This window comes from Leptosomus discolor, chromosome 23 (genome assembly GCF_034619465.1).
Source record: "Leptosomus discolor isolate bLepDis1 chromosome 23, bLepDis1.hap2, whole genome shotgun sequence".
NCBI classification, from domain to species: domain Eukaryota; kingdom Metazoa; phylum Chordata; class Aves; order Leptosomiformes; family Leptosomidae; genus Leptosomus; species Leptosomus discolor.
In genome coordinates, this window is record NC_141413.1 from 2,472,835 (window position 1) to 2,486,119 (window position 13,285).

A 13,285-nucleotide genomic window follows, 5' to 3' on the forward strand; every position below is an offset into this window, starting at 1 on the left:
GGAGTAGGGAAACAAGGGGCTGGGCCCCAGCTTCTACCCCCACCCAGGCACCCTCAAACTGGAAGCGTTGTGATCATCCTAAAGCTGAGCACCCTTTAACTGGGGGCACAGGCTGCCCCAGCCCAAACTGGGACTGTGCTAAACTGGGAATTTTAAGAGAGCTGATCACCCCCGAACTGAGGCCACTGCCCCCCCCAACTGAGATCACCAAACACATGAGCTCCTCCCAGACTGGGAGCACTAGAATCCCCCCCACACCTGAGCTCTCCCTTACTGGCAATCTGATTTTCCCGGACCAGCAGTCCCCAATGCCACAGACCCACAAGGCACCGAAAGATGAGGGGCAGCACCCCTCCCATGCCTGGGGGTAGGACACATGTTGCAGCCCCACAGCTGCAAGGGGGGGGGGGGGGGGGGGGCGGGCCATGGCAGTGGGTGAAGAAAGGGGGGGGGTCCCTTCCCTATTTGCAGCACCAAGGCCTCAAAGGATCAGCTCCATACAAAGATCTGCACCTGTTCACTCTTGACCCTAATGAGGAACTGGCATAGCACACTGCAGGTGTCCTCATGCCTGCTCCCCCCCTCCCCCACAAGCCTCACCCACCCCCCCACCCCAATAAGGGGGAGAAGGTTTAACTCGTTTTATTTAGACTCAAAGGTAACTGCGGCCCAGCTGGACCGTGCACATGGGGCCAAGACCCAGTAGAAACGCAGCAGTAAGTCAGGAGCAGGGTGGGACAGGGTGAGCTGCAGCAGGGCACGGCGCCCGGGCTGCCGAAGGAATGGTCAGTTGTTGAGAGGAGGGTTTACGAGAGCTGCCCGCAGTCGGTAATGGTGATCTTCTTGCTCGTCTTGCCGTCCTTGGAGCCACAGCGCTCCATGGCCTCCACCACGTTCATCCCTTCCTTGACACGGCCGAAGACGACATGCTTGCCATCCAACCTGCAGAAGAAACACCAGTCACAGCTGGCAACTGCCATCCCCAGGCAGGGACCTCTGTGCCAGGCCTGCCATGTCACCTCCTCACCGGGGTGGGTACCAGGGATCCCGGAGCTCACCCTCCCACAGCCCCTGACTCACCATTCAGTCTTAGCAGTGCAGATGAAGAACTGGGAGCCATTTGTGTTGGGGCCGGCATTGGCCATGGACAGGATGCCAGGGCCCGTGTGCTTCAGGATGAAGTTCTCATCGGGGAACTTCTCCCCATAGATGGATTTGCCGCCAGTGCCGTTGTGGCGCGTGAAGTCACCACCCTGCAAAGAAGTTGCATTTCAAGGCACAGGCACAGGAGAGAACTCTCAAGCCAGGCGCAGCGGCCCCACAGAGGCCGCAGGCAGAGGTGCCTTCCCACCCCCAATCAGCCAGCACCCAACTCTGAAAGCCAAGTGAGCGCCAGATCTCCTCACCCACCCACCTCCCTGCTGTGGCGGAAGCACCACGCACCTGGCACATGAACCCAGGAATGATTCTGTGGAAGCAGGACCCCTTGTAGCCAAAGCCCTTCTCGCCAGTGCTCAGGACACGGAAGTTTTCTGCAAAGGAAGAGGAAAACCATCATCAACGGCTCATTTTGTCCAGAGTTAGGGACAGCACTGGGGTTTGGTGCAGCCACAGCGTGGCCAGTGCTTCTTTTACCAACCTGCTGTCTTGGGGACCTTGTCTGCAAACAGCTGCAAAGAGAGGAGAGACTGTTAGTCAGGCTGGGGTGAAGACTGACCACTATCCCCACCTCGGGGGGCACCGCGAACCCATGGGGATTCCTCTCCCCTCACTGCTCAGAGCCCAGGGACCCTCTTCGGGGTCACCGATCCAGGCCATGCGTGCAGCTGCAGGGCACTCCCCACCTCACGCTTTCATTTGGAAGCATCCGGAAACTCCGAACTAACAGGCATGGCATCCAAACGGCTTTAAAATACGCTGCACGTCCCACCAGGGGGGGCGGATGCGCATTTGTTCTGCTAGCTGCTATTAAATTAAAAACCTATTTAACTCGAGCCTTCCCAGGCAGAGCGCATGGCGCCTCCCAATCGCTCCAGAAAGATTTCGGGCAGCGAGCAGCCATCTGCACGGCGAGGCGCTGCCGGGCGAGGAGGGGAGGGTGCTCCCCGCGGGCTCTGCGACAGCCGCAGCACAGCGATCCCTGGAGCGCAGTCCCTGGCCGTGCCAGAGATGCTTCGCACCCCCGGCCGCCCGCTCCGCGGGGCGCTAAATGCTTTGCTTCCGCCGCGACAATCCTGCGGCCATCGCGTTGCCGCCGCCCTCGCTCCCCACCCGCCTGCCCACACCCGGCAGGACAACGGGCAGCATCGAAGCATCTCCCCGGGGTGGGGGGATGCAGCTCCCTGCGATGCAGCAGAACGGCTCCGGGGACTGCAGGCGCCCGCCGAGGGGCGGCTCCGTTCCGGGGGGACTGGGACAAAATGGCGGCGCGGGCAAACGCGGCCCCGATCCCTTAGCAGGGGAAGCCGCTGAGGCTCCCCCCCTCCCCTTCCCCCCCGCTCCCCCCCCCCCCTGGGGCGGAGCAGGAATGCGGGCTGGCGGCGAGGCCAAGGGGGGCCGGCGCTAACGGGCCGGCAGGTGCGGAGGGCCGGGGCTGCCAGCCGGCCGAGAGGCAGGGCAGGGCAGGGCAGGGCGGGAAGGGCCGGGCGGCGGCGGGGCTCCCCACGGGCTGCGGCACGACCTGCCCTGGCTCCGCACCGCCGCCGCTTCCCAGCTGAACCCTCAGCCCGCAGCGGGGGCGGCGGGGCCGGGGGCTGCGACGGCTCCTTTGTTCCCTCCCCGCCGGGGCCGTGCGGCCCGGGGCGCCGCCAGCCCAGCCCACCCCATCCCCCCTCTCCCCCCCCCGCCCCAAGAGCGACGGCCACGTGGAGGCGGCGCGGGCCCCCCGCCGCCCCCCGCCGCGCAGGCCCAGTGCCCACCGCCCCTCCCCCCCCCCCCAACGGCCCCGCGCGCCCCAGCGAGGAAATGGCGGCGACCCCCGCCTCAGCACCGCCGCCCCCCCCATCCCGCCCCCACCTCGAAGGTGACGCGGCCGAGGGGCTCGCCGTTGGCAGCGATGTCGAAGAAGACGACGGGATTGGCCATGGTGGGGCGGGAACGGAGCAGCAGCGACGACTCCGTGCGGCGGGCGCGGCGCAGCAGAAAGAGATGGGCTGCCCGCCGCTCCTTATATAGTTTCAGAGAGGGCCCGCCTCCCTCCCGGCGCTGACCAACGGCCGCTGGTCTTGTGGCAGAGTGGCGGGGCGGATGGCCAATCGGCGACGCTACGTTTGAAAAAGGGGGGAGAAGCGGGGGCGCAACGAGCGCGGGCCTGGCGGCTGAGCAGGGCGGGGCGCGCATGCGCGGTGCCTGCAGGGTGGGGAGGGGGAGGCGGGGGAAGGGGGGGATGGGGGCGGCGGGGGGCTGGTGAGGGGCCGGGGCGGCGGGCTGGGACCGGCAGCCGTGGGGCGGGAGTGGGGCTGGACCGTGGCCGGGCTGCAGCGTGGGGCAGGCCCGGGTTGGGAGCCGGGCCGGGGACTGACAGCGGGGCTGGGGCCAGGCCCGGCGAGCTGTGGGGCAGGCCCGGGGGGCCGTAGGGCAGGGCGGGGGGCTGTGGGGCGGCGAGCGGCAGCCCCGCGGTACCGGGTCGTGTGCGGCAGCGAGCTGCGGCCTTTATTTGGGTCGCCCCGCCCGGGGCTGTGGGGCAGCTGGGAGCTGCCGTGGGTCCAGCCAGGCCCCGGGCGGCCGCTTGGCCCAGCGGGGCCCCGCTCCCGGTTTGGAGAAACCCCAAAGACCCCCCCCCAGGCCTGGGCAAGGCGTCCCCTGGCCGCGCTGCCCGCCCTGCCCGCGGTTAATGATTGATGGCAGCGGGCACGCTTGACTGCCCTGCCCGGCCGCAGCCGCCCTGGGGAAGCAGAAAGGATCCCTCCAGCCACCCCACCCGCGAGCCCCTGCCCGGGGTGTGGGGGGAGCATGGGACCAGCCCCACAGCAAGATGACAAAGGATGGAGGGGGACATGGGGTGGGGGGACACCCTGCCCAGAGACACGCAGGAGGCCCGCCGAAACGAAATCCTTTAATAGCCAGCGATAAGGAAACGGTACAGGGTGCTCAACGGCTGGGGGGGGCCATGGGGTAGCTGGGGGGCTGAGCCCCACATCCCCTTGGGCGGGCACGTATGTTACAAGGGGAAGCAGCATATGCACATTTATACAGGGGGCACGGGCTGGCCCCGCAGCGACGCACTTGCCTTTAAATACGGGGTGGGGGGTCTTGAGGGGGCGGGGGGGCAGTAGTGTTTCTACACTATGTACAGCCTTGTGCTTCTGGGGGGGCTGAGCCCATCCGTCTCTCCGTCGCATCGTGTCCCTTCAGGGGAAGCCTCCTTGTTGCAGGGGCAGGGGCACGCCAGCGCTGCCCCCCCCCCCAGCCCTGTGGTGGGACTGGGGGGGGGTGGGGTGGGGTGTCCGGTGGGGGTGGGGGTGTGTGAGGATGGCTCAGTTGTTCTCGAAGAGGGAGAGGAGGTCGTCGTTGCTGCTGCTGGGGAGGTCGGGGGGGCCCAGGTAGGAGAGCAGCTCGTCGGGGTTCGTCAGCTCGGGCAGCAGCTGAGGGCAGCAGCGTGTGATGACCAGCCCCCCCTCCAACCACCCCATAGCAGCCAGGGTCCCAAACCAGCAGCGGGACCCCCAGCCGCCCCCCCCGGGGTACTCACGTCGAGGGCAGGCTCCGAACCGTCGCCCGTCCCAGCCATGCCGGGCGCAGGGGGGAAGGCGAGGTCAGCGGTGTGTGCCGGGCCTGGTGGTCCCAGGGGGGGCCGTGCCGGGGCACTCCGGTGGTGCAGCGGCTGGGCCGGCTGGCTGCCCGGGGGGGCGTTGTGCAGCCCCGGTTGCACCGGGGGATGGGACGGCTCCATCCGCCCCGGCGGGGGCAGCTGGGGGGGGGGGGGAAGAGCACAAAGGTAAGACCCCCATCCCCCTCTACCAGGACCCCCCTGGTCCCCCCCACGGGGAGACATGGGGCCCTGGGGGGAAACCCACCCCCTCTGCAGCCCAGCTGACCTGTGCAGGGAGTGGGGGCGCGGGGGGCTTCTCGGGGGCCAGGAGGCCACTGGGGATGTCGGACTGGTAGGAGATGGGGGGGGGTCCTGGCGCAAAGTCACTCAGCGTCGGTGTGCCGGGGGCGCCGGGAGCGGGGAACGGCTCAGGGAAGCCACCGGGTCCCGGAAAGCTGGAACCTGCAGGAGGAACGGATGCCATCGGGCGTGCGGGGGACAACACGGACAGGGCCTGTTCCTGTCCCCTGCAGGTCCCCCCATACCCGGGGTGCCATAATCGGCAGCAGCACCGGCTGCGGGTGGCGGCAGTGCCGGGAAGGGTGAGGAGCCAGGCCCCAGGGCCGCGATCATCTCCATGATGTTGGGCAGCACCATGTGCGTGGGGCTGAGGGTTCGGCACCGCTTCAGCGCCGGCCCCTCCGGCTCCTCCTTGACGTGGATGTCGGGTTTGACTGGGACAGGTTTCCAGCTGCAGGTTGGGTCGATGGTGATCTCCTCGTGCTCAGAGCTGGGGGTGGCAGAATGGGAGGGGGGGGGGGCGTTCAGGTTGGGGGGGGTCGGCTGCATGGCCCCCCAGGGGTGGCACGGTACTGGCCACAGACGGAGTGGTGACACTTACTTCTGGATGTATATCAGGATGCCCAGCATGTACTGGTCCACCTCCAGCCCCTCCAGCAGGGCCGTCTTACTGCAGGCAGGGAAAGACAGGGTGAGGGCAGGGAAACCACCATCATGCACCCCTGCCCCCAAGGGCAGGGAAACCCCCCACCCCTGAAAGCAGGGAAACCAAGGCACAGCCCCGCTGGGCCCCCACTCACTTGCAGACAGGACACCGCCAAGTCCCCCTCTCGCAGTTGAGCTGCAGGTAGGACTCCAGGTCAAAGCACTGCAGGGAAAAGTGATGGCTTTTTTTAGGACACATGTTGCAGCCCCACAGCTGCAGGGGGGGCCATGGCACTGGGTGAAGAAGGGGGGGGGGGGGGCACATGTTGCAGCCCCTGGGGGACACAGGGTGGGACACACCCCCCCAGCCCCCTGCCACCATCACTCCTACCTGTATGTGCCGGCAGTCATGGCCCCTGGCCGGCAGCTGAATCCTCCGGAAGGTGATGGGGCATTTGAGGGACACCTTGATGGCAGTCTGCTCCACTCCATCCTCACCGTTAGGCCCCGGGGTCCCCGGGATGGTCCCACTGCTGAAGTTGCGCTTGACTGGTGGGGGGCAGAGGGCGAGGGGAACCATGAGTCAGAACAGGGGACACCAGGATGGGGGTGGCAGCGTGGTGACATCTGGCCGTGGTGACCCATCACCCCCATCACACTGCAGCCCCCAACCAAGGTGTCTCCCCCACCATGCTGGAGTGCTGGACCAGGGTGTCCCCCCCCTGCACCATGCCACAGACTCCTCCATCCTCCAGGACCTGGTGGGCCGGGGGGTGCCAGCCATGATGCTCACTTTTGGTGATGCAGTGCTCAGCGGGGAGCAGGCGCTTCTTGATGAGACCCTGCAGCACCGAGCGCACCGAGGGCCGGTGCACCAGCTGCAGGACGAAGAGGTGGGACTGCGGAGAGACAGAGCGGGGGCTGAGCCACGGTCCCAGCTCTCACCTGGGACCCCCAGGACCGCCCCCCCCCCCAGGTGACTCACACAGCAGCAGGCGGTGACAGTGATCTGGATGGTGTTCCTGCCGGGCTGGCAAACATGCTTCAGGTAGAGTGGCTTGTGGGAGGTCTTGTTGTCGCCGCGCTCGATGGTGAGCGGTGTGGCGTTGACGCTCACCTGCACGGAGGCCGGCCAGTTGGTGTTCATCTGCCGGTCCTCGTGGTGGTAGCACTTGAACTGCAGCTCCAGGTCAGGCCTGGCAGGGCAGGCAGGGGTGTGAGCGGGAGGGTGGAGAGGGGTTCTGTCCGCATGTGAGACGCTGCACCGTGCCGCACCGCGCCACACAGTGCCAAGCCATGCCGCGTACCATCGCGCCGTACAGCTGTGACAAACCCCACCGGGCACCACCGCGCGGCACTGCGCTGCGCCAAGCCACGCCATGTACCACCACGGGTGCAGCACTGTGCTGTGCCGAGGCACGCCGGGTACCACCGCACCGTACAGCAACGTGCCAAGCCATACCACATACCGCCATGCCATGCAGCACCGTGCAGTGCCGAGCCGCGCAGCACAGCACCGCACCACACCGTGCTGTGGCACACCGCGCCGAGCAGCCCAGCACGATGCCGTGCGGCACACCGCCGTGCCGCTCTGCGTCACGTGCGGCGCCGTGCTGTGCTCCACCGTGCCACGCTGCATGACCCCCTGTCCCCCACCGCCCTCACCTCATCATGAGGGTCTTGTAGACGGAGTCGCGCAACTGGAAGACGTGGTTGCTGACGGCCAAGTTGTGCTGCAGGCGGAAGGGCTCCAGCACCACGCCATCCCGCACCGGGAAGGTCAGCCGCAGCTCTTCCCCGGGGGCCGGCCCTGCCAGGGACACAGTCAACAGGGACCCCTGCGCCCCCCAGCCACGCCCTGGCAAGCCCCACCCATTAGGATGAACCCACTGCTCCGCCCTGCAAAGAGGCACCTCCCACTCCAGGGCACCCCATCCCTAGGCAGAAAGCTTCTCCCACTATGGATGGTCCCACCCCAAGGCAGGAAGCTCCTCCCACTCAAAAAGGCCCCACCCCCACAGTGAAGACCCCTCCCACTCCAAGGCACCCTGTCTCTATACAGGAAGCCCCTCCCATTCAGAGGCCCCACCCCCATAGAGATCTCTTCCCTATGCAAGAAGCCCCTCCCACTACTGATAGCTACACCCCATCCATGTAGGAAGCTCAACCCACTATCCAAGAGGCTCCTCCCACTCCAGGATACTGCACCCCTATGCCAGAAGCTCCTCCCACTCTAGGAAGCCATACCCTTACAGTGGTAGCACCTCCCACTGAGGACCCACCCTTTTCACAAGCCCCACCCACTACTCAAAGTCCTGCCCCCTTCACAAGAAGCCCCTCCCACTGTCTGAAGCTGTCCTCTCATTGGGCAGTGCCTGCTAGGCCCCACCCCAGCCCTGGCAGTGGCCACACCCCCTGCACTGAAGCCCCTCCCTTTTCCTTCAACTCCTACCCACAGCGCCCTGCCCTTAAAGGGGCACTGGCCACCAGGCTGCCAGCCGTGGTGCCCACACCTGGGCCTGGGGCACGGTGGGGGAGGGGAGGGTGTTTCTGTGATGTGCCCCTCCACCCTGGCAACCCACCCCCACCGGGGCCACCTACCCGAGGGGGACGGGTGCAGGGAGGCGACGCTGGGCTTCATCTCCGGCAGGAAGGGTGACTTGACATCCTGACCCGGGGATGCGTAGGGGGGGATGCCGCTGCCCGGCGTCATGGGCGGCGTGGGGTTCCCGGCCAGCGGCGAGCTGGGGTAGCCCGGCAGCGACCGGCCCGGCTGCGGAGGCACCGCGCACCCTCAGCGCCCAGCCGGACCGCCATTGCCCCCCACCCCACCCAGTGCCGGGACTCACCCCGTTGACAGCCGCCTGGCTGTAGGTGCCAAAGGCGGCGCTCTGCCCGTTGAACTGGTCAGCCGGCTGCGGGAAGAGGGAGGTCTCCAGGGGGTGGCACCAGGGGACAGCAGACACCCGGCCCCCCCACCCCATGCCCACTGTCCCCCCTGCAGTACCTTGTAATAGGGTCCGGCGTTGCCCGAGGTGGAGAGGTACTGGCCCATGCCCTGCTGCAGCCTGTGGCCGGGGTAGGAGGGGGACGGAGCGGAGGGCTGGGGGGCACTGGGGGCGTACTGGGCCCCAGCCGCAGCGTACTGCCCGCCCTGGAGGTACTGCTGCGCTGGGTAACCCTGCGGGGCCAGGGCGTCAGCGCCAGTGGGGGGGTCCCGGCACGCCGTGGCCCCCACCATTGCCGATGCTCACCTCGTTGGAGTACGCCCGCTTGAGGCCCTGGCGGGGGAGCTGCTGGCTCGGGGCGGGACCGGGGTAGGCGTGCTGGGGCATCCGCTGCCCACCATAGAGGGGGCCGGTGCTGGGCGCCCGCGCGGGGCTCATGCTCACGGGGGAGACGCCGGAGGGAGCCATGACGCCTGCCATGCCAGCCGGACTCATGCCAGCAGGGCCGCGGGGTCCGGCGTGGGGCAGGAATTGGCTGCTGAAGGGCTGCCCTGCGCCCATCTGCAGCAGGGGAGGGGGGGGGGTGGGTCATGGTGGGGCAGGGGCAGCCGCCGGCCCCCCCGGCTGTGCCACAGCCAGGTTCTTACCGCGCCGTACTGGCTCAGCTCCTGACTCTGCTTCTCCTGCAGCGCCGCCACCGTGGCCGTGGCCGTGGCCGTGGCTGTGGCAGCGGCGGCGGCCACGGCGGCAGCGGCAGCTGCCTGGGTAAAGTCAGCTGGCGGCCGGCTGGCGTGCGAAGGGAGCCCCATCCCACCAGGGCCACCAGGGCTGCCGGCGTAGCTGGAGGACAGAGAGGGGGAGAAGGGGCATGTGGTGGCCCCACAGTGGGGTGTGTGCCAGAACAGGGGGCGGTGCAAGGCTGGCCTTACCTGGCAGTGAAGCCCGGCCCGCCGGGGTAGGCGCTGCGGCCGTAGACACCTGGCTGCACGTAGCCCTTCCCAGCTGCCCCCTCGGTGAAGGGCTGCTGTGGCAGGAACGGCGGCGAGCTCATGCCAGAGCCGGTGCTGGCCATGCCGGGCAGCAGCGGGGTGCTGGAGCTGCTCCCCCCGGGGCCCATGGGGCTGCCAAAAACCTGGGGGGTGGCGGGCAGCAGGTCAGGCAAGGGCACAGCCATGGCCGGGGGGGGGGGGGTCCTCGGGGGGGGGGGGGGGGGGAGGATGCTGCGGGTACCTGGCTCTGGGAGGTGTTGCTGACACCCCAGACGGTGGTTACCACGGAGAGGGAACCCGCCGGCTGATTGGTGCTCGGTTGCCAAGGAACAGCCTCGTATGCAAATGAACCATCACTAGAAAATTTAAAAAAAAAAACCAAACCCCCCGTTAATTAAAAAGAAGAAAGGGTGGAGATCACGGGGGAGCCCCCCCCCCCCCCCCCCCCGGGGGTTGCCGGTGCTCACCCGTGGGGGGTGGGCGGCAGGGAGGGTTTCATGGGGTTCATGGAGTTCATCGGCAGCGGCTGGGCGCAGGTCGGCTCCTCCGGGGCCGCGGCGGGCGCTGCGGGACGGCGTCACCTCACCGGGGCTGCGGGAGGCAGAGAAACGGCGGGTGAGGGGCGGGGGTAGGGGGGCGGCCACCCTCAGGGGCAGGGGACCACCGAGAGCGGGGAAGGAAGGGGGGTACCCGGAGACTGCATGCCCTCCCCCGCCGCGGCCTCCGGTACCGGGAGACTTGGCGTCCTGCCCGCGCCTGGCACCGGCCTGCATCCCGCCCGCCCCCGCCGTGGCCCCCCAGGAGCCCCCCCCGTGCTGGCCCAACGCGGCTCCTCCCCCCCCCCCCCCGAAAAAAACCCCGCGGGCATAGACACCCCCTGCTCCCGCAGGGACCGCGGGCTTTCCCCCACGCCTGCGGGTGGGGGGAACCGCGGGGACTTCCCGGGGCGAAACCCGGGGGTGGGGAGGGACGGACACCGCGGCCCTCCCGGAATCGCCCCCCGCCCCCCGCCCGGGAGCTGCCGCCGGCGCCACCCGGGGTATTTCCAGCGGGGGGGGGGGGGGGGGGGGGGCGGCGGGGTCACCCCGGCGCTTTCGGTTCCCTCCGGCCGCCACGGAGGAAGGGGGGGCACCCGCGCCGCGCCGCGCCTCCCCCGGCAGGGGCCGCCAGTCTCGGTGTGCCCCCGCCGGCGGTGACAGCCCTCCCGTTCCGCGGCCGCGGGCCCGGTGGCACTGAGGGGACAGGCCGCGGGGCCGGGCCGCCCCCCCTCCGCCATTACCATGGCAACCGCCCCCGCCGCCCCCGGCGAAGTAAAGGGGGGGAGGGGGGGGCGCGGGGCCATTTCCAGCCGCGGCGCGGGGCCGCGCACAGGGACCCGCCCGCGCCGGCGCTGCCCGTCCCCGCCCGCCCCGGCGCTGCCCGCACTCACCGTCGCGAACGGCCCAAAATGGCCCTGGCGGCGCCGGGCGCGCGCGGCTGCGCGGAAGCTGCGCGGGATTTTCAGCCAGCGCGCGGCCCCGGCTCCATGGCGGCGGCGCCGGCGGCGGCAGCGGCGGGGAGGGGCGGGGCGCGCGGGGGGCGGGGTGGGGCGGGGCGCGCGGGGCCGAGCCGAGCCGAACCGGGCCGGGCCGAGCCGAGCCCGCGCCGCCGCCGCTCACAATGGGGCCGTGAGCTCATCAGTATGCACGGACCGCCCCGCCCCGCCCCGCCCCGCCAGGCGCGGGCAGCCGAGCACCGAGCGGGGTGTAAAGGGTCGGGCGCGCGCGTGCTCGTGACGGGGGGAGTTGGGGGTGTGCGTGACCGCGCGTGTGACCACCTGTGCGCGAGCGGGCGTGACACGGCGCGCGACTGCGCTCGCGGGGCGGCGGGGCCGCGACACGCGCGTGCGACAGCGCGACAGGCTCCTGTCACCAGCCGGGGCGGGACCGAGGGCTGCGTGGGCGTGCACGGCGCGAGCGCACGAGCGTGCACGGTGCGTACAGGAACACGGACCCCGCGTGTGCCGGGGTGACCGCGCGCCGGTGACGTGACGCGACGTGCGGCACACGCGCGCCCCACGTCCGGGGGGGGTGGGGGGGGGGGCTGCCGGCACCCCGCGGCCGGGGGCGATCCGGGGGCCACCGGGGAAGGCCCGAGCCGGCCCTGGCCGGGGGGTCGCCCCCCTCGGCCCCGCCCCCCCCAGGAACCCCCCCACCCACGGGAGGACGCGGTCTCCAGCGCTGGAGCAGCGGCCGCGGGGGCTGGAGGCCGGGGCGGCCAGAGGGGGACAGCGCTCCCCAGGGACGGGCAAACCGCGCCACGGGGGCCCGGGGGGGGGGGGGGGGGCAGCACCCCCAGACCTGCCTGAGCCCTGCGGGGGGAGGTGGGGGGTGTCACCTCGTCTCGCTCCCCTGGGAGCGGCAACGGCTGCAAGTGCAACCCCCACCTGGGAGGGGGCTGGACGCCCCCAGAGAAGAGCCCCGGGGACCAGCCCCTCCTCGGGGGCTGAGGGTCTCTCCCGTGGCTGCTCCCAGCCCATCGCCTGCCGGGGCGGTTGCACCGGGGCTGGCCCTGGCCCAAGCCAGACAAGGACTCCAGGCGCCAGCGTGGGGGTTTCACAAGGTCTGTAGTTAAGGAAGGAGAGGGGAGGTGAGCGGGTGACAGACGGACAGGCGGACGGGAGCATGCTGCCGCCGCCGCACTGGCGCTTAGGCCAGGTCCTTGAAGGCGTCAAGGTTGAAGGCCGTGTTGAGGAGCCGCTGCAGCTCCGTCAGGTGAGTTTTCTTGTTGCCGGTGGCGGGGGCAGCTGCCGGCTCCCGCCCCGCATACCTGCAGGGGAGAAGGTGAGGGATGAATGAGGACCTGCACCCCCAGACGGACACACACACACACACCCCCCCAGCATCACGGCCACCCCCCAAGTCCCTACCAGACGGGCTTGGCGCGGTTGATGGTGGTGCGGAGCCGGGGTTTGACGTAGTCGTAGTAGCCCTGGTTCTTGTGCTCCTCCTGGCACCACACCAGCTCGGCAGCCGGGTACTTCTCGGCTTCCCGCTGGAGGAGGTCGAAGGGGAACGGGGAGAGCTGCAGGGCAGAGACGGAGCAACGTCACGGCAGCGTCACAGCAGCTACGGCCCCCCCCCAGCCCGCAGGCTCGGAGGCGGCCGGACCCTGCTCACCTGCTCCACCCTGGTGATGGCCACGTCAGCCTCCATCTGCCGGGCCTTGCGCTCGCGGGTCAGGTCATAGTAGACCTTGCCAGTGCAGAACAGCACCCGCTTCACCTGCTCAGGGCTCTGGGCTGCGGGGCCGCTGTCGGGGATGATGCGGAGGAAGTGGGTGCCTGCCAAGGGAGAGGAGGGCACTGTCACCCGCAGCAGCCTGGCACACCGCGCCGGCAGCTGCCTGCACCCACATCCCGTGCCAGCCCCTCCTGGGACCCCAGCCTGGGCAGGCAAACCCGAGAGGCAGAGCCAGACCAGCTGGTATCGAGTTCAGCTCCCAGCCTGAACCATCATGGCTCTGTGGGACTCGGGGCTGCCAAACCCCAGCTGTGCCGCTCCGGCAGGGCGCAGTCGCCGATGGAGGAAGCGCCACGGCAAAGCCTGGAAAGCCAAGCCCCATCTCTCCAGGGCGCCAGAGCTGGCACTAACAAGGGGTGGCTCCAATTTGCT

The 13,285-nt window shown here is 69.5% G+C and overlaps 2 protein-coding genes across 8 annotated transcripts in view; both read right to left on the reverse strand.

The window, feature by feature from the left end:
- Nucleotides 1–626: 626 nt before the first annotated feature.
- LOC104341321 (peptidyl-prolyl cis-trans isomerase A) lies at nucleotides 627–10,159 on the reverse strand. Of its 4 annotated transcripts, XM_086477198.1 has the most exons (21): nucleotides 10,100–10,159; nucleotides 9,874–9,988; nucleotides 9,573–9,775; nucleotides 9,291–9,483; nucleotides 8,950–9,204; nucleotides 8,703–8,876; nucleotides 8,545–8,610; nucleotides 8,297–8,468; nucleotides 7,361–7,505; nucleotides 6,681–6,891; nucleotides 6,489–6,594; nucleotides 6,087–6,244; nucleotides 5,851–5,918; nucleotides 5,652–5,720; nucleotides 5,296–5,540; nucleotides 5,037–5,212; nucleotides 4,691–4,909; nucleotides 1,640–1,670; nucleotides 1,444–1,532; nucleotides 1,081–1,253; nucleotides 627–942 (listed from the first exon to the last, which is right to left on the reverse strand). In XM_086477198.1, exons 1-21 carry the CDS (start codon nucleotides 10,147–10,149, stop codon nucleotides 807–809), a joined length of 3,054 nt encoding a protein of 1,017 aa, XP_086333324.1. In that variant the 5' UTR covers nucleotides 10,150–10,159; the 3' UTR covers nucleotides 627–806. The 4 variants fall into 4 exon arrangements, with proteins under 4 accessions (XP_086333324.1, XP_086333328.1, XP_086333326.1 ...); XM_086477200.1 differs by lacking the exons at nucleotides 627–942; nucleotides 1,081–1,253; nucleotides 1,444–1,532; nucleotides 1,640–1,670 and adding an exon at nucleotides 4,461–4,583; XM_086477199.1 differs by lacking the exons at nucleotides 627–942; nucleotides 1,081–1,253; nucleotides 1,444–1,532; nucleotides 1,640–1,670 and adding an exon at nucleotides 4,461–4,583 and having other exon boundaries at nucleotides 5,037–5,233.
- Nucleotides 10,160–12,218: 2,059 nt separating this feature from the next.
- Nucleotides 12,219–13,285, reverse strand: part of OGDH (oxoglutarate dehydrogenase) — a 34,680-nt gene continuing 33,613 nt past the window's right edge. For all 4 annotated transcript variants that reach the window (XM_086477161.1, XM_086477159.1, XM_086477162.1 and 1 more), the window contains 3 exons: nucleotides 12,791–12,954; nucleotides 12,541–12,695; nucleotides 12,219–12,440 (listed from right to left, as the gene is read on the reverse strand). In XM_086477161.1, coding sequence (XP_086333287.1) covers nucleotides 12,320–12,440; nucleotides 12,541–12,695; nucleotides 12,791–12,954 — 440 coding nt within the window. In that variant the 3' untranslated portion in view covers nucleotides 12,219–12,319. The remainder of the gene's footprint in view (nucleotides 12,441–12,540; nucleotides 12,696–12,790; nucleotides 12,955–13,285) is intronic.

What these genes read in the sequence shown, in the direction of transcription:
- LOC104341321 (XM_086477198.1), bottom strand. Translation starts at nt 10,149, where the DNA reads ATGAACTCCATGAACCCCATGAAACCCTCCCTGCCGCCCACCCCCCAC. An exon ending in ACGCCGGACCCTATTACAAG is followed by an intron (nt 8,611 to 8,702) that starts GTACTGCAGGGG and finishes CTCTTCCCGCAG; the next exon opens with CCGGCTGACCAGTTCAACGG. An exon ending in GTTCGGAGCCTGCCCTCGAC is followed by an intron (nt 1,671 to 4,690) that starts GTGAGTACCCCG and finishes CTCTCTTTGCAG; the next exon opens with CTGTTTGCAGACAAGGTCCC.